We start from the raw sequence: 27888 nt of genomic DNA, 5'->3' as shown, positions 1-27888 counted from the left end.
CAGCGGCAACGGCAGCAACGTCCGAGGCTTGCATAGGAAGCCACATTTATTGGTTCTTCGACAAAGGCTGACCGGCAGGCATCTGCTACGGACGTTACGCGTAATTGCATTTACAGGGGGTAGTGCTGCTGCTGCTCCTATACCATAGAGGCCTATCGTCGCCGCTGCCGCCGCCGCCGCCGCTGCTGCGTTATTTCGAGTATTGCGATCAGCATACACAACGACTGTATGCGTGTGAGAGTTTGGATAAGAGAGACAGAGACGGAGAAAGGAGCGCTGCGTTTAATTACTTCGACATTCCACGCGTTAGAGGATGCGTATACGTACCTATACATACAGCACCGAGAGCGGCGTACACATAAATATATATCAGCTCGTGGTGGTGATGGTGAGACGATCGGCTTTTAGAGATCGTTTGTGCTTGTGCTTCTGCACGAGTCTCGATATATAAACTAGAAAAGTTTCAGTGTACTGTACGAGCTGCGCGCAAAAAGTCGAGCTGATATTTCGCTCGCAGGAACTGCTTACATTGGGACGAAAACTGGAATTCGTGCCGTGTATTTGCATACCTGCTGCTGCGTAAGGGCCACCTCATCGTATGTACACAAACACACAAATTCGCAGATATACGTATACAGCGCGAGACGCATTGCGTACCAATTAGGGCGCTGCCGCTCTCTTGCCAATCAAGGCCTTTATTCATGCGAGCGCCCAAAATCGTACGAGATTACGGTCACGTATAGACGCACCAGAGAAAGAGAGAGAAGATAATATACAACAGGCGCAACCGATGTTATTACGTATATATAGCGATTTATGCCACACGTAATAGGCATATATACAACACAGAAACATATATACGCGTCCTCAACCCAGGCCGCGATTTGGTCTTATAATGTTGTAATACGCTTGTGTATATGTACTGCCTGCAAGCTCTTTATATTCCAAAGCCCGCGCGTGCGAAGCAACTACACGCGCGCCTCTGTGTACCGCTCGTGCCTGTGCTTTGTACCGTCTGCATACGATATATGCGTTATAAAACAGGCGGCACGGTACACATACTGCCTTTTCGTAATATGCGCGCCGACGTTACAGAGCTTTGTGTGTACGTGTGTGTATGTATTATACGCTACTCGTTCGTTGGCTCGCCTCGCACGATGCCGCGGGGGTCATTTTTGGTTTTGATAATGGGGCAAAAGAGAGAGAGAGGCACACATATACGCGCCCGAATACAGGCTATATTGGGTTTACCGAGCGCGCAGTTGATTGCGAGGTAGTCTCGTACCGGCTTGTTTTAGGCCTCTTTACACGCACGCAACGAGCTCGATTGTTTCGTATTATGTATATATACCGCACGCACTGCATTGTGATAGATTTTTTTTCGTATCAAGTTTACATTCGTAAAATTTATGACACAACTCGACGTATCAATGTATGCAGGTTTGATAAATAATAATAATCTAGCTTCTATATATGTGTACACCGATTAGACGGCAGCCGCCTGCCTGCAAGTCGCTGTATATGTATGGGCAGCTACTTGCTTAATCGCATCTATATCAAATAATGTCTCAATACACTTGTATCGGAACGTCTACGGTAAATCAATCATTTCTCTCTTTCTCTCAGGCTCGGAGCGAGCAGTAAGGCTTGCGGAGCCTCGACATAAATCATAACTTACATATAGAGCCACAATAAATATAATATTGATTAATGCAGTATAGCGTACACTGTATAGAATAACCTGAGCTACTCGCGCGCGCCGGTTTGTTTCAAACATTCATGCTTGCCATATGACTTGTAGTACGCGCCACGGTTACGATCCGAAAAGGAAGAAAAAATTGATGCGTACCATAAGCGCGGGATTACAAAGTGCGCTTTTATCATTAGGCAATCGAGTTTGCTTCTTCTCTCTATCTTTTTGCTGGAAGCAGCATCTTGTGCGTGCGAGCGAGAGAGAGAGAGAGAGAAGAGCTTGTACGACCCCCGAGAGATTTTCGACGACACGTGCGAGCGTTTTTTGCATCCCCCTCTTTATACGCAGGAATTGAAGCCGGTAATTTTCTCTCTCGTTCCGTAGAGCCTCGCTCGTTTTTTTTTAACGCGCGCACGGCTACGCGCGGAAAATAAGATGCGCGCCAAACCACGACGCGCATAACTGCACAATACTGCTACACGGTTTATTTAAGTACATCGACGAGGTAAGTATTTCGGCTAAACGGAAACGTATCGGTGCGCGCGCGGGGGGAGGAATATAACGATCGGTCGTGCGTAAAATTGGGTTAAGATATCTCCGGGCTTATTGGCTGAATTTTATTGGCATGCAGTCTTGAGTGCGGAGCGCGCGAATTTTATTATGCTCATTCAATATACTACCACTGCTCGCTATATACAACGCGTTTATTATCAACATCCTGTTTCTCGTCCGACTACTCGATCCACGCGAAGTATATCGCGCTGCAGTGTGGTATTTCGCGCGAGCGCGAGGCCAGGTGATTCATACCACGTGTAATATCGTACCGCAACCACCGCTCGCGGCCGCGTGTGATTGCGCACCACCGAGTGTTGCTCTATGTGCAGCTGCTGCTGCTGCCGATCTCTCGGTTAAAATACATCGATGCATATGGGCTATTCCACAACAGGTGTTGCAAGCCCAAAAAATGAAGTTGAAAGTAACCATTTACTCTTCAAGAACACAATGAAAAATGAAAATCCTGAAGGGCACAGCCCCCTAGGTCCAACCCTTATGGATCTACAGGGGCTCAAAGTTGGATTTTCATGGTATGAGGATATTCTGCTTCTTACTCTGCTTTTCTGGGTGGACATAAGAAAAAATTTTTAAACCATGTTTTTTCATGTAAAATTTGATGTAGAATTCAAATCTGTACTCAGATGAGACATTAATAACCTCAAAACCCCTTGAAATAGAAAGTATGGTGTAATAGGACATAAATGTCAAAAAAAAAATATGTTCGTATACCTCAAATCAGCCCATATTGTAATATGTTCATCGATACACCAAAATACAACTTCTGATAAAGTTTGGTAACTGAGTCTCCATTACAGATCATTATGTAGCTTTTGAAAGCCCAAAAAACATGGTTTTTTCCTCATTTTCCATGTTTTTTGCCTCTTCGCTAGCTACCAAATTGTCTGTAATGGAGACTCAGTTACCAAACTTTATCAGAAGTTGTATTTTGGTGTATCGATGAACATATTACAATATGGGCTGATTTGAGGTATACGAACATATTTTTTTTTTGACATTTATGTCCTATTACACCATACTTTCTATTTCAAGGGGTTTTGAGGTTATTAATGTCTCATCTGAGTACAGATTTGAATTCTACATCAAATTTTACATGAAAAAACATGGTTTAAAAATTTTTTCTTATGTCCCCCCAGAAAAGCAGAGTAAGAAGCAGAATATCCTCATACCATGAAAATCCAACTTTGAGCCCCTGTAGATCCATAAGGGTTGGACCTAGGGGGCTGTGCCCTTCAGGATTTTCATTTTTCATTGTGTTCTTGAAGAGTAAATGGTTACTTTCAACTTCATTTTTTGGGCTTGCAACACCTGTTGTGGAATAGCCCATATATAAGTAGGCGAGTAAATACATCGTCGGTTGTAATACTTATACTCTGTTATTCACACCATTAGTACAAACATCTAATAGATATATTTATTTATAATCGCGTAATTCTTCAGATATTTGCAAATGCACTCTAACGTACGCGAATAAACGATAATAATCGCATATATATATAATTAATGCAAAAATCGTGTACTTAATACTTTTTCCCGCGCGCATCGAGATATCTCGGCACTGCTGCTGCTGCTGCACTTATTATACATTAAATACGTACAGGCGTAAAAACCAATAAATCCTCCATGTTTACGCGCGATCGAGCGGCGCTAGTCTATAGCAGCCGATTTATCTATCGACGCAACTCCGCGCGGCATTCAATTAGATACGGAGAAACTCGCATTCCTAATTCGGTCGCGCTGTGTAGTATCGCACCCGGTCATATATATTTGCGCCTTGTGCTACACACTACTACTACTACTACTACACAACAACAACAACACATTTATATCTACTTGTACAACTAGCTGCTGCTGCTGCTAGGCAGCTGCCTGTCATTATTGCCACGCTAACATCAATTAGCTAAACGCGCGCGGGGCTGTCCGAATCCGCGCGCGCGCGCACGATAAAACGCCGCCGCACCGCGCCTCGCATGTGCTGCTGCACTGCACCGTAGCCATCGACGTAAGCGTACTCATATTATATATATATAGGAACCGCATTCCACGCGCATTGCAGCTTGCTCCATACGCATGTGAAGCACTATATTCAACACTCGGACAGTCTCAATCATCGTCGCGTCGATCTTTTTTTTTCTCTCTCACTCATTCAGTCTCTTTCTCGCATCTTTCGAGCCGTATTACGCGCAGAGGTGCTAATATACGATTCAGCGTGCATTCCGATATCGGGTACGCGTACGCACCGCCTGGCGGCCGTCGAGGAGCGAGTACTGAGCGCGAGAAGCCTTGAAAACATCGCTATTACGATTATCTTTTCGCGCGCGCCATACACAGCCTCCCGTGTGCGCGCCTATATAAATGCACGTACAAGACATGGGTGCGGACGATAAAGAGCATATAAGAGGAGCGAGAGAGAGAATGATTTCTGTGAGAAATCGAACGATTAAGCCGCAGCACACGCGTTTGTAATATGCAATGTGTAGCAGCAGCAGGTCTATCGTTTTGTTAAAAGGTAGACGCGTATAATATGCATTATACACGTGCTTGAATATAGTCATTATCGTCGGCTGCGATCGCGGTGCAGCTGCATACACATATATCTATAAGCCTCGTTGTGTTGCGCGCAGACACTCGCGCGCGGATTTTCTTCTAAATGGATTGGGGTGGGCCCGCGTGTAGCAGTAACAGCAGCAGCAGCACCGAGAGCGATAACTTTACGTTTGCTCGATCAAGTGTACATTCGTATATCTGTGTGTGTATAAAATTACAGTCATTTTCCATTAAAAAAAAATAATAATAATAAAATGGACACCGGTAGCCGCGCACCGGATTGAACGCGCTTTTCTCCTGTATATCGGAGCAAACTCGATTCGTCACTCCTATGTATATGCTTCTGATACTCGAGCGATATCGAATTCGTACAGTGCTAACTGTGAGTTGCGTGCGGCGATCTGTACGTATAGTTCGCGCACATCAAGCGCAACAATTAAAAACCACCGGGCAAAATTAACGACGCGGGCACAACGTCGCGAGCTCTATATACGTGTATTATCTATTCCTCATCTGTTTCTGTCTATTTTGTATGCAGGCGCACTCGCGCGAGACGGAATACTCTACGAAATAGGAGCAAACGAGCTCGCAATAAAACGATAGCCCGTGCGTGTACAACCTATATGTACACGTTTATGCCCTATAACGCGATATAAAAACCACCGCATTATGGTATCGACGCGGGGTGCACCACACCACGCTGCTGCATATACTATAATGGTGAAACCGGACGGAGCTAAGTACGATCCATCGCGTGTACTATTCTTGTATCATATGTAGGCACGAACTCGCATACACATGCATACACTGCAGGAGTCAAATTGATCTTGGCAATTGATCGTAAATAAACATGTACATGGATTATACAAATGCAAGTGTGCGCCGGTGAATCGTAATTTTTAAATGCACCGGATCTTTTCATCCCGCTTCGATCATCTTTGTGCAATTTTTCTACACAGTAATTTTCATTTTTACTTTGCAGTCAACAGTAAAAAAAAGAAGAAGAGAGAGACCTTTGCGTGTACGAGCAGACTCTCGTCCTCAGGCAGCAGCAGCAGCAACAGCGATGATTTGTCAGCGACTATTTAAACTGTCTGTTCCTTTTCAAAGTAGCTCTACAATTCATTCGATTAATTTCACACGTCAATTATATGAAGGACAGGCGATGGTTGGCTCTCTCGCCGTTAAAAAGTCGTCGAGAGTAAAAAGCCGGAAACCTCGCGTCTACTCGCGCACAGCGCACAAACAGCGAGCGATAAGAATCGACGCAATTCAAGTCACGATTCGTTCCCAATTAAGCAGCTCTCTGAATCCTCCCATATAGCCGTAGTTTGTCTTCTTCTTCTTCTTCTTCTTTTTGTATTTTATTTTTTTATTGTGCCCTCTTCCTTATTATCAATGGCAAGAAAATTAGCCACGGTATTATATACGAGGAGGCAAACGATCTGTCGAGTGGCCCCGAAAAAACAAACGAGGAGCTCGCTCGCACACAGAGTTGCAGTCGCATCAAAAACTCTCTGCTGCACGCGGCGATGTGCATCCTTGACCAATCAAACGACGCTCGCCCGTTCATTGCTGCTGGCGTGGCTCAAATATCTCTCTCAAAGGGGCATCAGTAGCAACGGCAGTAGAAGATCGACTCGAAAGCCTCTTTAATAGGACAATAGTTCAGAAGTGGCATTGAAAGGGATAGGGCTGATACCGTGTATATATACACACGACTGATTCTCTCGAGGATGAGAAGAGAGAAAAAAACGAGAGGAATCAAACGCAGAGTTACAACTTGTATAATAACACAGCACCGGAGCACGCGAGAAAAAAAACTCAACTAGCAATTATCGGCTTTGGATCTCTCTCCATCTCGCTCTCGTACTTTTCAAACCAGAAGATGAAGATTCAAGTGTCTCTTTGGCAGGATGTATAATGCTATATAAAAGAAAACTAGTCCGAGGCAAATGCCTTCAGCTGACTGCTGAAAGAATATACAGTCGACGTCGGTCAGAGGAAAAAAAGAAGGAGATCGATGGAAAATGAGACGAGCATTCGCGGGAATTCTGATTACGTTGGATGATAATTATCGTGTTATCTTCTGGCCAGTCAAAAGGGAAGCAGCGGATTTATCGGCTTTCAATTGCGTGTTCAATGGATATAATCGCAGGTGGTGAAAAGTCAGACGCGAGATCAAAGCGACTCGAGCTATTTTCTCTCGTCTCGTCTCGACAAGAAATATATATTACATCTTCATAAGGATGGAAAATCATTTAAAACTCACAATGAGCCTCATCGAGCTGCTGCACCGCAAAACCATTATAAAAGCTAGATTTTATGTATAGTAATTCTCGTTGGTCTTTTTTTTCTTCTCCTCCTCCTCCTCCTCCTCCCCTCTTGTAAAGAAGTAATTCTTCGATTCAAGCAGCAGCCAAGCATAACATTTTTTCTTTTTCTCGCTCTCGTGTATATAATATATAACAGCCAAGCCGAAGAAATTACATCTCGATTTAAAATCCCGCGACCGCAACAAAAGCTCGCATCCTAACCACACACACACACACACACACACATACACGCACGTGCACGCGCATAGCACAGACACCGAGAAACGCGAGCGCATTATAAACTCTACGAGTAAAAAGTGAAATATATATATAGATAAAAAAAGGAGGAAACAACAACAAAGAGAGAAAAAGAAAAGGAAAGAAAAGATAACCTGCAAGAGAGAGAAAGAGAGAGAAGAAGAGCAGGCAGCAGAAGCAGCATATAATATAAAAAAAGGAACGAGTAAACCCGTCTGTCCGTCCGTCAAGTGCCTCGCACGAAACAAAAGCGGCAGCGGTAGCCGGCGCGCTTTTGCAGTGCGCGGCACGCACCTTATATATAGCCAGTAGTAAGGTACCTCTACACCGGCAGCAGCTCCGCCGCCGCTGCTGTTGCACGCGGAAAGTGGAAAGAAAACAAAAGGGACGTGCAGCCGGAGCCCGCTGCACACTTACGTGTATTATATACAGTCGAAAAAGACTGTGTGCGCGCTCGACTCCCTCTCACTCTCATTTTTTAAGCGACTGTGCTCTTCTGCGGCATGTATAATGGCGAAGGAGAGAGCGAGTGAGAGAGAGAGAGGAAGGAGCCCTTAAAACCGACCCAACCGCCCCCCGCTATATACGCCCTCTACTCTTATAATTTACCCGCCGCGGTGTGTACGTAAGATACGACGATCATTAGCGAGAGATAAACATTGTTAATTGCGTGGAATGGTGTAAGGAGTATGACAGCGAGACTGTGGTTTATTGTGCTTTATCGCGCATTGATGGCTTTTGGCAGTGGAAACTCCCGGGCGAGGAGAGCCGTGCACAAAGGCGCAAAGGGGGGAGAAGAGCTGCGGAAAAATTCGGAAAAAAATTTGACAGCCTCGGCAGTCGAGTAACGAGGCACGAGTAATCTATCGATCCTCGCGCTCCAGACAGCAAAGCTTTTTTTTCTCATGATTTTTCGTTAAGTGCTACTACCGACGATGTTATGGTGCACTGTTTGAAAACAAGAAACTTAAACTTAATGTAGAGAATTTAAGCTATGAGCCATTAAGAATATAGTAACATATACTGAAAGTCATTCATAGTATATAATTTATACGAAATCTTCGTTGCATAAATTGCATGAAATGCAATCACTGATTAATGAAAAAATGAAAAAAAAAAGACTCAATTCTAATGCTCTATAATGCTCTAAGCTGCGCTAAGCTTCTAATGCTCAAAGTTCAACATTATGATTGAAAACTAACCTCTCATTTACGTTTTACTTTTTGCCCACTTATGAAAATTTAATCATAACTAAGACTGAACTTCAACGCTAGATGGCGGGTAACCTTATTTGTAAATCTGCAAGTGGCAAGTCAAAATAAGTATTTATAAGTAAAAACGCAGTACTTTACGCGTATTCAACGTTCAGAAATACAAATGCAGAAATGTTCAAGGCGCAAAATTAAAAATCAATGTTTCACGAGACTCTTTCGATTTTGGCAAGCAGAAAGTGTACAAAGGCAAAGACAAGAGGTGAACGAGCTTTACATAAACGATAAACCGGCAAGTTGAGAGAAATAAGTAAAAGGATACATTTTTCTGAAAACCCTTACAGCTCACGTGTACACGTATTATCCGCAACAGCATGGCGTAACCGATGGAAAATCGTCTGCGCATACGTTGAAAAGTTCTAAAAGAGAACTTCGAAAAAAAAGCTGCAACGAGTGAAGAAACTCGTCGTACGCGACGTTATAACGCGCGGTCGACGCGCCAGAGTAGTCAGCGCGCGAATATAGACTTCCAGCGGGGGCGGTCGGCTGCGCGCCTCAAAGTGAGAAACGGGAGTATTTTTCAATTATGCTAAAATTTCCAACTGCATTTGCTACCACTGCTACTGCTGCTGGGGCACGACTAGTCTAATTTTATGCGCCACCACGTGTATGTATACCATATATTACTTCTATATAGATTGTGCGAATCTCGTTTCTCCGCGGCTGGGATCGTACGAAAAAATCTTTCAACGTGGCTGTATTTTCCATTAGCTATATTTAAAATCTCGGTGGTGTACTCTCTGGGATGCAAACGTCCGAAAGAGAGAGAGAGAGAGAGAAAGAGGGAAAACGTCTCCCGACGAGGCGACTCGTCGCCCAAAGTAGCTATATGTATAATACGCGTGCACAGCCGGCGAGACCGCCAACACAATATACGTGCATCCGTGAAAAGGCCAACAAAGACATTTTCGGTCGCCTCGATGGAGAAGCTCATATTTTTCGGGCTCGTTCGGTCTGACTATTTCGTACGTACACCCGAAAACTAGCCTTATCACAATAATGTAGAAAAGAGCTGCGAGGCTCTATGTGCACGACTGCAACGTATATAAAATATAGAATTTCGCGTATGCAGCCATCCGAGCTATTATGGCTATTCGACGTTCCGCTACATTTCCCTCGTTGGACGTATTACGCCGCGTATATATCCTGCGAGAAGTGGATCATCTTCGCGCGCTCTATCCACGGATTACGCCTGCACTATGGAAAAACCATTTCTAAATAAGGCCTCGTGCGTATTGTATACTTTTTTTATCGTAAATTTATGATCCTCTGACGCTGAAAAAGGGACGTACATTCGTCTTCGCTCCTTCCAAATTCATCATTCGTCACTTTTTTATTTATTCATTATGAACAATAATATACGCGTGTACGTTGACGCCCAGTCGTATCATCGGGTAAACGCAAATGACGAACATTTTTCATATAAAAATAAAAGTAAAAAATAAAAAATGGATAGTAAATATTCAACGTATTATACGGTATCGCATCTTTCTTTCTTTCTCTCGACGTTTTAATGGCATCGGGGTAGGAAAAGCCAGCTCCGCACAAAACCCCATCTATCCTTCCTTCTCGCTCTCTTTCTCTCTCTCTCTCTCTCTCTCGCTCTCTCGAGTGTGCAGACTCGATCGTTCCCGATAAATATTGCCGAGTTGCTTTTTTTCTGCAACCCCTTTACCTCCATCCTAATTTCCTTCTTTTCATTTTTTTTCTATTTCTCTCATTCAGATCCCAACACTTTCAAAAATATACATTCGTATGTACGGTGTCGTCTACTTTATGGTATAATAATAAAAGCACTCGTTACTTTTTCGGAACATCGGGAATTTCAAATTAGGAATCGAAGAGCAATTTGAATATTTTTCTCGACCATCGAGAAGATCCTAAATTTACCACAACCTACAACTGTCATATAAAGTACGGAAATTCGACTGGGCACTTTCCGCAACTTATATACCACGTGCCTCTCTCTCTCTCTCTCTCTCTCTCTCTCTCTCTCTCTCTCTCTCTCTCTCGGTATGTGGACATTTAAGTAGACGCGTAAATATATCGCTCGCGCCGGCCGCCACAGACACACATCATACACAGAACCAGAGCCAGAGAGATCCTCCTTTTTAGCATCGCGCGCAGCTGTATGTATATAAATGGTGCAAGCACATTCGTAGAGAGAGAGAGACGAGAACGTGAATACGTCCCCCCGCGCGAATTTGTGTCTGATTTACGGGCAAAGCCCACGCGAGCTGAGCTGGCGTATTTTAAGAGAGAGAGAGACACGGGGGCGACTTTTGGCCATTTTTCCATACAGAGCGAGAACGAGAACGAAAGCTCGGAATGCATCGATCGTCATATCTCTCTCTGACCGCGCGCTGCTGTATGTATGTATGCTGTGTATATAACGTGTGTCGTTCAGCGCCATAACATCAAAAGCCACTCGAAATACATTTACAAGAAAAACGTCCATTCAATTGTGTGTACCCCGGCTGTGCAGCAACAGCAGCAGAAGCATTCGGAGCATGTATTCAAATGGATGCGAAGAGCTTTGCCGCGCGTCGTGTCGACGACTCGTCGCAAGTATACGTAGGTACTGCAGCACGCGCGTATGTACTATACGTATATTCGGTTTGCTCAAAATGTTTTCCAGTTACTTGCCTCTATATACACGAACGTATATATGTATATGTGCATACTTTATGCTCTACTACGGTACAAATGTGCGCAAGCAGCAGCGGACAAAATGACGCGGCAAGAGCCTAATCCAATTTATGACGCCAAGAAAATCATGGACAAACAGCAGCAGAAGCTAGTAGTAGTGGTCTGAGCACAGAAGCGCCTTCTTCGCCTTAATCCGCAGCGGGATTAAAGCTCGAGCTACGACGAGCGTTTGTTGCTCGCACGCGTGTTTGCGGCGGGCAACCCTATAGGACCGAATTACGCTTCCTAGCCTCATTCGTCCCGGACGTCAACCTCGTATACTTGTCTCCAATTATTCGAATATTTTGCCTCGACGAGAAAAAAAAAGGAAATGTTTCGATCTTCTCTTCCTTTTTTGTCCATCCCCTTCTCCGTGTGAGCTTTCCACACGACGAGAAAGAGAAAAGCTCGAGAAAAGACCCTGACATACGCAAGCGCGCGCGCGAACTAATGTGCCTCGAGCTTTTTTACGCTGACCAAGCTAAATCTTCGGACGCGTTCACTCACTCACTCACACAGATACACTCATAGTACTGCACAGACGAAGGAGGAGGATATAGCGCCCTGGCGGCGCGACATGCACCAATATTTTCACTGATTAAAACTGTTTACACGCGTTCGCGCGTCAGCTTGATTAAGTGCGGAAAGGTTAAGTTTTGCCTGAGAATGGATTTGTTTTCTCTGCTGTGTGCAGTAAGCGGTAGAAGTAGCAGCAGCTCCACGTGATAGTCTCGGTGGCGGCAGGAGCCGCTGCGTCATTCTCTCTCTCTCTCTCTCTCTTCACTTTTCGGCTTTATTTAGTTCTGCACACGCTAGAGTCGACGCCGCCGCCACTATACCTCCCCCGCCCCTAAACTCCCTACGCCGACGACCCGGATTAGCTTAATTATTTATCAAGAGATTAAACGCCAACTCTATGCGTTAGAGCCGGTACACTTTATACAATGCTCCATTATTAATTTATCGTGCATATAGCGCGGCACAACAGAGACGGATTTTGAATTAAATTTGGATTTCTCTTTATACGCGGCTAAATAACTGATCGCCTCCAGCTTCTGAAATATATATACGTTGCCGCCGCTGCAGCAACTATCGAGAGCTCGATCGGTTAATTTGAAAACTCTCTTTCTCTCCCTCGAAATTCTTTTAATTCTCCTATCCTAAATAACTGATAAGTACTACCCTTGTGTGTATGAGTGTTATATATAAACGGCGCATCCTTCGGGCTCTCGATTCTTTGAAAAAAGCAATTAAGTATAATTATCGGAGAGACATATACACGAAGCTGCTACTGCTACTGCAGCTACTGTTGCGCACGTGGATATTTCATTAGAAGCACTCGAGGCTATACGGTGCCGGGATTCGACACACACCCAACAACGGACGGTAATACGTATACACGCGCACACAAAGGAGCCGCTATACCGCGTTGGTTGTGATCAACAATTGTACCGTATACAGTTCCGAAAAAATCCGAATTATTCGTGCACCCACGTGTATGTAATATACGTGGATTAATACCCAAGCGCGAAGTAGAAATTTGGAAAAAATGTTTAATAAAGACCCCGGCCACAAATCATGATGTCTCGAAAACTAGATATCTATGCACATCAAAGCTACGTCCGCTATTTAAGGGTGGGATGCGCTCCGGCTTGAAAGACTTCTATATTTATTAACGTCATAGAGAGAGAGAGAGAGAAGCTCGGCCTAGCTCGATGCGTATACACCGCATGATAAAAGCACCACTCGAACCCTCGGCGTATACAGCCGAACGCGTCATTCTCTTTTATCAGTGGCCCAAGTGGCATCTCTCTCTCTCTCTCTCTCTCGCTGCGTCCAATATCTCTCGTTTCCAAATTTATATAATATACATACGTATACTCACACGCTAGCGGGCGGGCGAGCAACTATAAGTCGCATAATTCACCGAAACTGTTAAAAGCGTCTAGGCATATACACAACACGGCCTTCGAACTATATGGCGGGTACCCCCTTGCGTGATTGTGTCCATATACCTCTACGGCATATAGAGTGCTGGGAGCGCGCGTGAAACGCGTACATAAACATTCATAATACACGCAGCCAGACACATAAGACAACCCTTGCGTCAAACCGAGCGTGAAACCTCATCAGCCGTGAAGATTAACAATTATTATATCCTCGGGTATTCTAAAAAGAAAAAATTTCACTTTTCCACTGCGGACGGACAACCGATACACACGCGCGCGCGGACACATAAATTTAGCCCAGAGCGAGAGTTGGCGATCCCAAAAAACCGGACAGACAAAGAAAAAGATAAGCCGGGTAACGACCGCACCTGCGCGGCGACAGCGTTGGCTTGTACGTACAGCACGTATTTTATATATATGCACGTACACACAATGTAAAAAGACGCGCGGGGAAATTCATCCTCCTGCGCACAAGCGCGGGGGGTGAAACACGCGTGTGAGCAAGTGAGAGAGAGAAGTTTACGCCTTTACGCGGGGGTCGGAGGAAAAGAGGGACGCGGCGAGTACACGACGAGCTCCAACGCAACGCATGTACTCTACGGAGCACCGGAACAATATATACACGCACAGACAGACGCAGACGCACGCACACATAGACACATGCGCAAACAAGGGGGTGGTAGTGGTGGTGATGGGTAGAGGGCTCGATTCCTGCTCACGGTTCGTCGGAACATCAGCCGATATCCGGAGGGAAGGATGCTCATCGGACCTACTACTGTTGCTGCTGCGTAGATACATGAACTATCCCTTCGCATGTATTTCCATACCGTTGCGGATAGTTCTTGGCCATTTATGCACAAAAGGTTCGTATAGGAGTAGAGTAGACAGAGTGAGAGAGAGAGAGAAGAATACGTTAAGATATGCCTGTTTATTGATGGTGTACGCGCAGCCGAGAAGTTAAGCTCGCTCACTGCGAGTTAGGGTTGAATTATTCCTTACAAGGATCTGGGAAAGGAGAAGGTTGTTTAACAAGATTTATCGGAGAGAGCTGGGCTTAATGGGGTGGACGTCATCAAGGCCTCGCGCGGCACAGCAAGAACTGAAATATTCCTTATAGCCAAACGCGACGTTCTTCGCTTGCAGCTAATAATAAACAAATAATTTATCTCGTGAGTGTGTGCGCCGAAAAATCTAACGCATATTTATATTGTCCAAAAAAGTACGTAGCGGCATGGAAGAAAGATATTTTGACGACAGGTAATTGATAAAAACACGTGCTTTGACTTATACATAATTTTTTTCACTATACTTGCAGATTTAAAGGTAAAGGTACACGCCATCTAGCGGAGGAGGTAAGCTTTAATTATAATTGAGTTTTAGTACATTTTTCAAATATATCACGGTAAAAAATAAATCCATACCAAAACATTAATTTGCAATCAAAATGTATAAAATTAAATACTTTTAGTTCTTTTTTTGTATTAAAAGTAATGTATACGAATGAATTTTTGAGCAATTCGTGTAAAAAAAAAGAATCAGTCACGTCAGTAAACTAAAGGTATAATTACATTACTTGAGTATATACGTTGCAAGCTATCTTCCTTATGCTATAATCATTCCCAAACATATAAAAACGAGAAACATCACTGGACAATCGGAAAAGATTCATCAAGGCCATTTGACTATACGTACGCGCAGGCAAACAAACAAGAACATGAATACATATTAGCAGCTGAAAAAATAGAGATGTATTTCGCCGATGCAGACTGCGAATGGTATAAATGAGTATGTCTAAGGAGCAAGCTAGCTGCTCGCGTACATCTATACACTGTAGAATTGGTCTTTCTTCCCCTGCGCGCACACACACACACACGCATACATACATTCACGCGACGTATATATAAGCAGTTGTGCGAGTTTTGCAAAACTTTTCCGAAGGCAAAATATATGCCCAAGTTATCGGTGACTGAGTGCGAGAAAACTTTTTTACGCGTGTATACGTATAGTGAGAGAGAAAGAGAGAAAGAGCGAGTAAGCGAGAAAGAGAGAGGAGAGACTGTTACGCTATATACCTACACCAGAGTCCCATAAAAGTGTCTCTTTCTGTCGATCAAGTTTACAAGGGTTAGCTCTCTTCGATACCACTGGGGAGGACACTTTTACTACTTCAAGAATTTATTTTATTGACATTCGTTGGGAATAAAAAATTCAAACTATATACCGCGCGCTCGGGAAACCGCCTAAGAAAATCTTTCTTTTACTTATTGATACAGTACTTTGACTTATTCATGTTGTATTGTACACGTAAAAGGGATGATCTTTTTTTAAAAAAAAAGAATAAATATATGAGAGTGTCAACTCGTCGAGCAAATCGAATTTCTAATCAGAGGAATTAAGATCGATCGGCTTTAACGCCGCGCGCGATACGACCGTACGCGTGCAATAAGTGCATCCGACGATATTGATAAACTTGGGGAAATAGTTTTCGGTTAACTCGATAAAATTGATCATCAATATCGACTCGATTCGCGTATCTCGGAGTTACATGGATATAAGTGAAAAAGAAAAATCCCACTTGATCCTCGAGCTAGAAATTAGTCTTTTTTCTCGTTCGAGGCACATTTATCCTTGGAAATCGAAAATAAATCTTCCCTTATGTATACCGTTCAGCCGTGTTTTGACAACAGCAGCATCGTATTATACAGCCCCGTTTGCAAGCTGTAGTATACGGCAGCAGCATACGTTTCCAAATTTACAGATTCTTCTGTGTTACATTCTCCCTATGTAGTAGCGCTGCTGCTGCTGCTGCTATTGGGTCGTACAGCACCCTAACTCTCCCGATCTGTGTGTGTTATAGTATATACCTCGTTTTCCCAATTTCCAGATAGCCACGTCATCTCGTTTTGCAGCCGCGCGATCGAGAGACGGGGGGACTGCCTCTCGGACGTCGATTTTCTACTTATCTAAGCGCGAGCAAAAACCAAACCCGATATGAACCCACTTATCAGCTGGGATAATCGAAGAGAGAGGATTTGAGAGGTCAACTCTGCGCGCGAGAGAGAGGCGTACATTTCCTAATGGATAAGAATCTCCTTCGAAATCTATATAATATATATACCTTTGTACCTACAAAGCACACACACACACACACACACACACAGCGATCGCAGACGAGGGTAGTTCACGCAGTTGCACACACAGTTTTTGCCTCTTTCGCTCGGATCTTGTTCTAGAAGCGATTCGCGAACAAGGCGAGCGCAGCGATCATCGTTAGATAAACACTGCTGGCTGACTCTCTCTCTCTCTCTCTCTCTTTGAATTCAATGGAACGCGATAGCGTCTCTCCGATATTTATACCACGTGGTATTTTACAACGATTTCTAAATAACGGACTTCTAAATCGAAATTTTATTGGTGCAAAAAAAGCTTCGAGCTCGATGCGCTGCTCGTTCGTGAATTCTTCGAATCGCGAATTACTAACTTTCGACAAATCCATGCGCATATTTTTTGCAAACATACACACACACCCGTAAAAGAAAAAAAGCTCTTAGCTGTAATGTGCGCCGCGCGTTGCTCATACAGGAGAAGAGCGCGAAGGCAAAAAGTCATAATCCACGACACAGCCATCAAAGGAGGAGCACTGCTCCCCATACGTAACGCGTAAGCACCACAGTCTACACATACACACATTTTATATGCGACACAAACATTGTACATATCAAACGTATTCCACTCGATATATGCGCAGAGAGGAGTAAGAAAAAAAAAGGTAAGAAAAGGTGGCGGCTCTCCTTTTCTCTCTCTCTCTCGATCTCGCTGCCGTTGTATACACTCGCTGTTCGTCGTTGGTACAAAGCCTAAGGGCAAATCTCTCAAAGACTTAACCACAGCGAAAACACATACTCTGTACTTTTCTGCAGAGCAGCTGAGAGTAGTAGCTAGTACTACACAACATACGTACGTTGTATACGTGCGCGCGCGCTCGATTTCCCTTTCTCGAGCTGCTGCTGCTGCTGCTGTGCGGCAAGCAAGAAGAAGAAGAAGAAGAAGAAGAAAAGCGAGGCCGGATTAGGTAGCATGGGTTTACGTGTGTATGTGCTTGCGTATATATAGCGTGTCTTCCTTGCAAGCGTCGACGTAAATAGTTCAATCAAGACGAGCTTAAAGTCGTAAGCTGCTTTTACGCAGCTCTGCAGCCACCACCGCACACTGCTGCTGCTGCTGCAAGCTTCGAGCTTTTACCCGTGCACAAGCGGCATACAACGTTGTACGTTCGCGCGCGAGTATGTGTATATATTTACAAGCTCTGCTCGAGTCGAGCGAGCGAGCAAATGGTTCAAGCTCACGCCGACGATCGAGCGCTGCTGCTGTACGCAAGCTCGCAGCGCTCAGCAGCGAGGAGAATTTTTCGATATTGAAATATTTTAGTCCCTCTTTTTTTTTAAACTTTTTTCTAATGGAAAGCCGATTTTTTTCTCGCTTCCGAGCTTATGGAGAGTATTATGTTCTTTGGGTGCAGAGCGGCGCGTGGAGTACAGCAAGCGCGCGCGCGCGTAATCCCATTTATATCTTCGGCAGTCGGATTCGTTACGTGCAAAACAACGCGCGAGATGCCACCAGCTCTTTTTTTATTATTATTTTTATTTTAATATTTAAATTGAAGTTTTATGGGATTTGATGACAGCTTGTAGGCGAGAGAGAGAGAGAGAGCTTTTGTTGCGTGATTGGGAAAGAATCTTCCTCTCCGTCCTTTTTATTTTTTAATTTCCATGGCTTATTACGAATCTTTTCTCGAACAAATTTGAAATTAATGAAATTCATGTGGCTATGCGAAGAGAGAGAGAGAGCGAGCAACAAAAAGTAAACGAATCACAAATAAATTGTAGCAGCGTAACAATTTTGCCAACTATTTTACGTATTTTATGTTTAATACATACAAACTCGAGGGGGAGGGCGCTTACTCATCACGATAACCTTTATATTATGTACAGAAAAGGCTATTACGTACTTGATGCATTTTCCCTATTATAAATACATAGACGCGACCGGATGCGGCTACTATATAGAGAGAGTAAGTAAAGCATCGAGAAAGAAGAAAACGCAATTTCCTGCGGTGTATAACAACTACGAGAGAACAACAGAGTGAAAGAGAGGTAAAAAGGTGCACACACACATACACGCGCACACAAATTCGTCTGGGCTCTTTTCTCTCTGTCTCTATTGCTTCTGCTGCTGCTGCTGTTAACTGCTGTGCCTGTGTATATACCTCAAAACGGAAAAAAGGCATCGACAGCAGATCCGTTGTAACCATGTTAAAGCACGTACCGTAGAAGTGAGCTGTGGTATATATACCCCCACACACACACACACAAACCCTCAGATATATATAATACACAACGTGTATAATGTATAGATACACACAAGGCGGGGAACGAAGCGCTAGCGATTCACCAAGCGAACTACTACTGTACTAGGCAGTAGTCGTAGTAGTGGAGTCGAGCTGCAGAGGATTACGCTGGCTTGATTGGCAATACACGACTGATAACAAAGCCTAGACCAGAAGGTTTCGCTTCTATGTGTATATACATGCGTCTAACCACACACGCAGCCATATAGCATACAGACGTACACGCACACACACACACAGACGCATACATGTATTTATGGAGAACCGACACGTTGCGCAGCGCGCTGCAAGCCTAAGTCGATTTAATCAGGATTCCACGGAGCCGTAGGTCTCTAACTTACAAGGAGAGGCAGAAACGCGTTCTGGATTACGCAGACGCTTGGATGGTACATGTATATAAGCGCATAACATCTACTACTAGCTACTGTGCAGCTGCAGAGGTTACATATGTGAAACGCCATGCATTGCTCGCTCGATCTCAAGGTACGCGAAAATCGCCTGGATCGCTGCTGCACTGCTACTGCTACCGCTGCTCCGGCTTCGGATTCTGTCGTACACTGCGTCAGCTAACAAGCGTAGTCGATTGTGGCGCGATGATCCCTCGTCACATGCATAAGCTCTCGCATATTATAGATCTCGCGACGCTTAAATGCTGGAAGCGAGTCATTACAATTTTTTTTAATTTTATTTTTTATTTTTTTTTTTAACTCAAACGACTCGAGATAATAATCTTCAGGTGTAAAACGTTGATACGCTCGTCTCGCGTTTATAGTATCTTCGCGTTATACGTGTCGTTTGCATAATTCAACTTAAACATACGTCTGCTCTCTCACTCTGCGCCAGACTCTTATGTGTGTGTGTGTGATGTCGCTGCTGTAAATGTGCGTACCTGCGAGAATTGCCCGCCTCCCCGTGCATATACTATACGCGCGGCTATATTCTACGAAAATACGCGCGGACTAATACGCGAAACAGCAGCGGCAGCGGCGTCGGCGCGTCGGTTGGTTGAGCTGTGCAGTATGCGCTGTGTGTTGCGTCTGCAACTAAACCCAATATTTATTTTAATGTCGGTGTATTATGACCGAGAGTAGTGTATACCACTACGAGTTGCGCTGACGCGGATGCAGTATAAGGTATCCTATACTAGCAGCAGCAGCAGTTGAAGCGCCGCACTGTTTATAATTTCAGCACGCAGGCAATCTCTCTCTCTCGCTCTCTCATTCGCGCGCGCGTTCGCGTAAACGGGAAATTATCAAAATGCTTTAGTGAATTTTTGCGCATTACGTACACTATATGCACTATGTACTGATATATTCGCGCGAGCGCAACAACAGCAACGTTAATCTGATATGGAATTTTTAATTCAAACCGTATATCAAGAATTTCCAGCGCATCTCCCCGTGTATACGCGTGTGCGCGCGAGCTTCCACGGCCGGGTTGCAGCTCATTTTTTGCGAAGTCTCCCCCCACGCGAACCCATACACTACTCAGCGAGAGCAGCCGCTATGTATACGCGTGTATTATATTGTTGCGTACGTGTACCTCGCTCATTGCTCTATTTTTGCGCGCAATATTTATACGCACGATCGAAAATGCTCGGGCGCGGCCCGCTTTTCTCTCGTTCCACTGCATTTGCATATAAATACAAAATCCGTATGTGGCCGCTCGCGCGCGCCTGCAGTAATGGTATATAGCAGCTCAGCTCGAGCTCCGAGTAAAAAGCAAGAACGAACGAACTACGGTATATAGTGTACACATGCATCGCGTAAAAAAAGGGCAAAGTCGAGGGATATTTTTGCTTTATCTGTTTATGCGGACACTCTTCTGAACTATGTGGCGCTTTTTTTCTCGCTCTCGCCGCTACTTTTTGGGCGACTTAAATGTAATATTCTCGCCTCCTCCCCGCTCCTTTTTTTCTCACGCGTGCATAATATCGGGGTAGTTTAACAACGAAAACATGCAAAATACGTGCGAGTATAAACGGTCTTTGAGAAAGAAATAAAACTCGTCCGTCTGCTGCGTGTGCCATGTATTTACTTAGCGGTTCTGCGGTATGCGAGCTCTCATTGACGTTTGAATGACGAGTTTGAGCGTCGAGTATTGCCGAGCGCGTATGCTAAAAAAAAAGATCTGCTCCGACGAAACAAAATAAACAATAATTTCACACACGCACGTAATTTTGTTAAACGTGAAAAAAACCAAGGCAGCGCACGTTTCTACCTTGCAAATTTTGTGTGTATTATCTATACGTTGTTTACTACGTCGCAGGTCTGATAGTGAAAGCAATGGTACTTAATATTACGAAATGATTAGTTTTCTCGAGTGCGAAAGTAAGGTATATATCAATCGTAATTTGTCGTTTAGTAGGCACACGAATTTGGGAATTATTTATAACAGCTATAAGCAGAACGTTTGAATTTCAAAAATCTGTATTTATTCATTCATATTGAAGTAATGTCAAGTGTGTATACGTATATGATAATCATTAGTGTGAAATTGTATATGAAATGGGACGAAAACAAATTCAATCGAACAACTAGTGTGTACACGTGTATAATATTCAAATAAAATTATCATCGTCGTCGGCCGAAAAATCTGCCGAATGTTTACAGTCGAAGTGTACGAGCGCCTCTCAGTCTAAGGCTGATGGATTCTGGATATCCCAGCAGGTCGGTACGACGTAAAATTCGCCCGTATAGTACCCGTTCTTCTTTGGATTCTTGAAGCAGACCTGGGTGAAGCAAATTTTACCCCGCGGGGAATGCTCCCACAACTGAGCCCCGGACCGATAAATTGACCTGGCACACCTGTAACCCCACATGGCATGGTAGATCAGATCCTTGACGCTGCCGTCTTTTTCGATCTTCTGTATGGCAGTGCGTGCCTCTTCTCGAAAGAAGCAGTCGTACCGCCTACCGACGCACTGCAATCTTAGCAACAGCATGCCAGTACCAAGCTCGCTGTCCACGTTAGTCACGGCGAACTCTTGCGTCGGCCATCGCTTGAAGTTGAGCGTCACTTGTAAGGTCGGACGGCCTTGACGATCGAACTGGCTGCAGATGAACTCGTAGTCATTGCTCCAGGTACAGATGCCGATCAAGCCGTTGGCCGTCGAGTATGCCACGTTATCGTGAGGATCATCCTTCTGGTAGTAACCCGTCATCGTGTAAACGCGTAAAGATAGTACAGTGCCGTCCGGTTGGACGATGGAGGCCCGCGCGCGCGATTGATTCGTTCCGTCGTTGGGCACGAAGGTGTCGATCAGTAGGTGGCCGCTGCGCGGTGACCACGGCTCCACAGGGGCCAGTATCATGTCGTCATCCTGGGCGATCTGGTGGAACCAGAAGCTGGGCTCGGTCGACGTGGGTACGGCTTGGTCGTTGAAGGAAAACCTGCATCTCGGCACGTTCAAACCCGAGGCCGGTATCGCGCACGGACTGTCCGGCTCCAAGCTGGAGACCACCACATCAAATGTGTGGTCGTACACAACGATGCTCGCGGGTGTGTAATTCCTTGTACGGACCGAATCTGGCCTGTATTGCCTGCAGTCCTCAAAGTGCAGTACACTCAATAGCCACGAGCCGGTGATATTGCTGCTCTCGTGCTCCGGCTGTATCTGCCAGCTCAGAATTGCCTTGTCTTCGCCGAAGCGCAGCAACTTCATGGCGTCGGGCTTGAGGGGTTTGCGACCCGTTTCCACCAACAGAGGACATTTCTTTTCGGATGTTATATTCATCCAGCCATGGCCCGTCGTAGGCTCCAACTTGGCGTTGGTCGCTTCACACAGTGTTAAGCCCTCGTGGGGAAAATGTGTCGAGCATACGACCTTCACGAAACTTTCTTTATCGTAAGAATGCTGGTCGAAGGCTATGTTCGCGTTCGGGCCCTCGCAGGAACAGAACCGACAGTGGCCCTCTTCATTTTCCGTTGAGACGTTGAGGCTGAACGTCGTTACCAGGAGTAATAAAAGGATTTTCGACACACGCGACATTATCTGAAAAACTAAAATATAACAAAAAACGAGAGGAAAATTTCAGGATATCGAGCAAACACGTTCCGTTTGTGAATTATTGAAATCGGGTACTACGCTTACCTTTGTTTACGTACGTGTACTGTCAATAGCGACGTAAGCAGTCGACTGATCGTAGGTAAATTAATCCATTAACGCGCAAAAGTGCAATTTTGTGCATGAATTTTCCGTTGTAAAAAAATTATAGATAAAGTCAAAATATTTTCTTGAAAATCCATACCCAGGGGTTTTTGGGTATGTTCTTTCAGTATCCGGTGTTATTTTTGCGATAAATAAACATTATCATCGTTTATTTTGTCATTAAAAACAAAAAACGTGATTTTTTGACTCAAAATTTTTTTTCAAAGTCGATTTTCTACCTTGCCTTGCCTTCGGAGGATTCCCATAACACCAGAAATCGTGCACTTTTTCTCTGAACCTTCGGAAAATGCGCTGCTGCGATTTTTATCTTGCCCCTATATTTTAAAATGGCGAATTTATACTGATCAGCGGTATAAAAATTCACTCATTTTTTACTCAGAACCTATTTTACATGCGCTAAATATGAACTCAAAAATACAATTTGAAGTGTAAAAACTTATTTGAAATCGTTTAGAGAATACGTGTGAATTTTTTCAGAATTTTTCAGATCACTTTGAAAATTTTGCAAAATACGACCATTTCCCGGCCTGTCGAAAAAATCCAAAATGTTCCAAAAAAAATCTGAAAAATTCTGAAAAAATTATTAAAAAATTCTAAAAAAAATTCACATGTATTCTTTGAACAAATTTGAACACTTTTCATTGTATGACTTTCTTTTATAAAGTCAATAATTTACAAATAAAAAATAAGGCAATTTTCATATCGCTGCTCGGTATAAATTCGCCATTTTAGAAATATAGGGGCAAGATAAAAATCGCGGCAGCGCATTTTTTGAAGGTTCAGAGAAAAAGTGCACGATTTCTGGTGTTATGGGAACCCTCCGAAGGCAAGGCAAGGTAGAAAATCGACTTTGAAAAAAAATTTTGAGTCAAAAAATCATGCTTTTTGTTTTCAATGGCAAAATAAACGATGATAATGTTTATTTATCGCAAAAATAACCCCGGATACTGAAAGAGCATACCCAAAAACCCCTGGGTATGGATTTTCAAGAAAATATTTTGACTTTATCTATAATTTTTTTACAACGGAAAATTCATGCACAAAATTGCACTTTTGCGCGTTAATGGGTTAATGTAACTTAACGATCAACGTCGACTGTATCCCACTCAAGTTATGATTTTCAATACTTATAATAATAACGATATTTCATTATCTGCGTGTAACTTTAAAATTCCTTTTTCTCCAACGTTTCAGCCTTAAATTAAATTTTGATCGTTCCTCTTGCCTAACCAATGCGCAAGTATTCCAAAAAACTACTTCAATCCTGATAGTAATCGAAATTTTATTTATTTTTCGCAATTGTCGTATTTTTTCGGGATCGATGAATAAATTGTTTGGAATATTTTCAAAACCCCGTGAATTAGAACAACGCGGAAGTTAGGACAATGCCTAATTGTATCATCATTTATACAGGAAAAGAGCAGTAGTCACACTTTTATAATAAAACTCTATGCCAATCTATTGGCCACGGGTTTTCAAGGCCAGAATGTAGCTTTAAATGTGCATTATATTCTGTAGAATAAAAAAGTTGATGCTTGAATTTTCATTTTTGATTTGTTACAGAAGAAGCTTCATGATAGGCTCTAAAATTCGTTTTTCAATTAGATATTGTAGAATAATTAAAACATATTTCTAAACAAGATTGAATTCCCAATACATTTGCAGAACCATATCTTGAGAAGGGGACGATAAGTCGTGCCGATGTAAATGTATACACATGTGTAACAGCGACTGTGCGTATGTATAAGTATAGGCGCAGAGAAATAACTTACGTCGCGCAGGATAAACTTCGGTGTGGCGGGGCACAAGCCGAGGCGCTGTAAAGCCAATCAACTGCAAATATTCCCATTCGAGTTACTGCGGCTGCTATGTCGCACACACCTTTAACCGCGTACATAAATCGCTGCTCAGCTTCTTAAAACCATCGTCGAGGAGTTTCCAGCCAGCGCGCCGGACAGAAGCTTACAATCGAATTTCCATAAGCTCTTTAATGTGCTGTATACGAGCTTCTGCGAGAAAGAGACGGAGAGAGAGAAAAAGAAGCGAACGAGGCGACGCGCAGTCAATTAAGGCACGGCGGACCGAGACGCGCTCTGCACTGGCCTAAAGCCTAATACTCGGGTTGTACCATTGATGTCACTATTAGACTTAGTCCCTGAGCACCTGCGCACCGCCATCGCCGAGGACGACGACGACGAGCATTTGCTATATATAAACGTATACATTTAATACGAGATGCTGTATACGAGGAGAGCTTTCGGGGGTTTTTTACGCAAGCTTTGCGCGACAAATAGACTTTTTTCTTGCGCGCCGAGGTGGGAGCGCTTGAAAAATGCACGAGACGAGGAAAAAAAGCACTCGGCTGTTTATCAAATTTTCTCTCGTATTTATTTCAGTGGTTGACCGTGAATTATTCAAGTTTTCGTAACGCGCGCAAGGATCAGAGGGTGGATTCGGAAAAGATGTCGAGATAAAAAGAAGGCGATTCAAAACACGGACGCAGATGTTAGTGACTCGTGAAAATAATTTTATTTGTAAGACAATTTGTAAACAATTTTTAAAACAATTTTTCAGTGAGAAATGAATATGAAATAGTTCGGAAGAAAGATTAAAATACATACTCCACTCTATCTGAAATTTTCATCCAGGTATTGTTTTCAAAGTTGCATTCAACTTCTTTCTTATTTTTCTTAACCGTAGGTCATTACAGGGCGATTTCCATGTAACTTTTTTGTGACCATACCAAGCGAGACTGGAAAGAAGTTTCACTTCAATATCAAAAGTGGCTCCTTAACAATTACAAATGAACACACAGAGTAAAAAAAACTCCTGCTGCACGCGAGTAGCTCCTCTATTTCTTGCCCTCGCTTTGATGATTCATCATCATCATCATCGTGACCGTGTCTCGGGTAGAAATTTAAATACAACGCCTAAGTAATTAACGCTGATTTTCAAGAGAAGTAAGCGCGTGTACTTGAAGCGGAGCAAAAAAAAAAGTACGAACGTCGAGAAGCTAGCTAGACTACGACGACGAGCGTAGAGACACGACCTTAAGTAAAACAAACGCCCTTAAAATTTTCACTGGCATCCAGTTAATTATTTTCCAGCTGCAGGAGAGGAGAGCTTTTATCGCTACGTCTCGACGACAAAAACGATGCTGCCGAGGAATGAAAAATGAAAGAAAGAGAAAAAAAATGATAATGCAAGCGCGGAGCACAGATGAGCTAGAGCGGGAGCGCACAGAGAAACGAGAGAAGAAAACGATAATGTTCCGCGACATGCGTGTGTAGAGAAAAGAAAATCATCCAACGGATGAACTATGAATGGAAATATTTATGAGGAACTTCAAATTATTTTCTCGCTCCTCGGAAGGTCGATTTTTTCAGCTTAGCTCGAGAGTCGAGGCGTAATCAGTATAAATATAATTTCCGAGCGCGCGCGCGCGGTTATAAGAGCTGAAAATGCAACGGTGCTCAGTATCATCATCAAGCCGAACTGTTCTTTATCTTCGCCTTATATTTCTCATTCTCGCGCTTAGGCAAGCACCAAAAACTCGACTCTCGCAGCTGCAGCTCAGCGGAGAGCCACACACAGTGTGCGGTGTAAGCTCTTTTTGCCATAGAGAGAGAGAAAAGAGTGAGCTGCAGAGCGAGAGAGAAAAAGTGGCCTACGGCGATTAAAAAAGTTTCATTAACGCCACTCTCTTTTTTTCCACTCCTCTCTCCTCTCCCGACTCTCTTTTCTCTCTCTCGGTCTCTTTGTATGTGTGTATGCAGTTCTCTCTCTATATGTATTCAACGCTTATACTCACGGAAATTGAGAGTACGGATCCTCCCTATATCCGTTTGACACGCTCAATTTCATCGGGTTTGCCAGTGTCCATCCTTTTTTTCCTATCTCTCCCTCCCTTTTTCTCTCATATTCTTTCTCTCTGTCACGATGTGTGTGCGCGCGGGCGCATGGTGTGTTCTGTTTTTGGCGCCTGGTCTTGTTCGCGGAAAATATGCGAGTGTCCGTTTTGTTTCTTGTTCTCCATCCCTTTTTTTTCCTCTCTCTCTCTCTCTCCATCTCGTTGCCGCAACTGCACGCGTGTTTCGAAAAAGCGAACTATTGCCTGCAGTTGTCTGGTCGTTCATTCTTTTCTCGAGAGCCCCGCCACCGCCGCCGGGGCAATTGTGTAAAGCCGCGTAGCAGCAGCAGCAGAAACGAGCAACGAATTTGAATGCAGCGCCAGATATTGGATAACTTTTGTATTTGTCGAATGAAATATTAGGATTGTTCGCGATGAATGACGCGTATGCGGCAGTGCGGCGGTCGTGTCGTGCTCTCTCGGTCTTGTACGCGCGAGCAATATGCTCGCCCCGCGTCGGTATTCCGGAGCAGACTTTTCCCCGATTGATTGGTCGCCAATCGGCCGTAAAAGTAAAAAGCTCGATGCTCGAGTAAAAAAAATCGAGTGCTTCATTATATTAATTCGTTTATTTTCTCGAAATCAAAGCGTCACTTTTATAATGCATCAAAAGAGCTCGCGTAAATATGATTCGTTTGACTTTTTCGAACGGAAACGATTCCATTGACCTATCGATTATATTATTATTTGGGTCGTAAAAAACGCTAAATCGCACGATTATTTTCATAATCAAACCAACGGGCATTTTTCACACAACATGTGCTGCAGCTGCATCGGCTGCCGCGATGAAACTTTATACTGGTTCAATAATCATCCATTTATTCTGCGCACACGGAGAACGTCCGTCGCTGTGTACACACACGCGCATATAGGTGCGCGAGCGAGCACACACAAAACATATCGAATTTCTACTGTCTGGCCTCCCGCTGCGGCCTGAGCAATGATACTTAGTCAACGAAAAAACGCAAAAATCATGCTACACCGTGATACAAACGCACGCACACGCATTCCCGGCCGGGCCCGTGAGTGTGTGTGCGTGCATACGCACGAAATCAAATTTTGACTGCTCAATCCTCTAAATGTTTCACGCGGAAGGCCGAGATTAT

The 27888-nt window shown here is 43.8% G+C and overlaps 2 protein-coding genes across 3 annotated transcripts in view; both read right to left on the bottom strand.

Annotated features, from left to right (window-relative positions):
* Positions 1-27888, bottom strand: part of LOC106655313 — a 190647-nt gene that overhangs the window by 26390 nt on the left and 136369 nt on the right. The window lies entirely within an intron of this gene.
* Positions 21121-22859, bottom strand: LOC111694292. Its single transcript, XM_023461866.1, has 2 exons — positions 22795-22859; positions 21121-22703 (listed from the first exon to the last, which is right to left on the bottom strand). The coding sequence occupies exon 2, from the start codon at positions 22690-22692 to the stop codon at positions 21334-21336; it is 1359 nt and encodes a 452-aa protein (XP_023317634.1). The 5' UTR covers positions 22693-22703; positions 22795-22859; the 3' UTR covers positions 21121-21333.

This window comes from Trichogramma pretiosum, unplaced genomic scaffold (assembly GCF_000599845.2).
Source record: "Trichogramma pretiosum strain Unisexual culture from Peru unplaced genomic scaffold, Tpre_2.0 scaffold12, whole genome shotgun sequence".
NCBI lineage: Eukaryota > Metazoa > Arthropoda > Insecta > Hymenoptera > Trichogrammatidae > Trichogramma > Trichogramma pretiosum.
The sequence above is the reverse complement of the archived record's forward strand: the minus strand, read 5'-3'. Positions and strand labels throughout refer to the sequence as shown.

Bases quoted from the DNA above. Each gene is read 5' to 3' on its own strand.
- LOC111694292 (XM_023461866.1), bottom strand. From the start codon at position 22,692: ATGTCGCGTGTGTCGAAAATCCTTTTATTACTCCTGGTAACGACGTTC.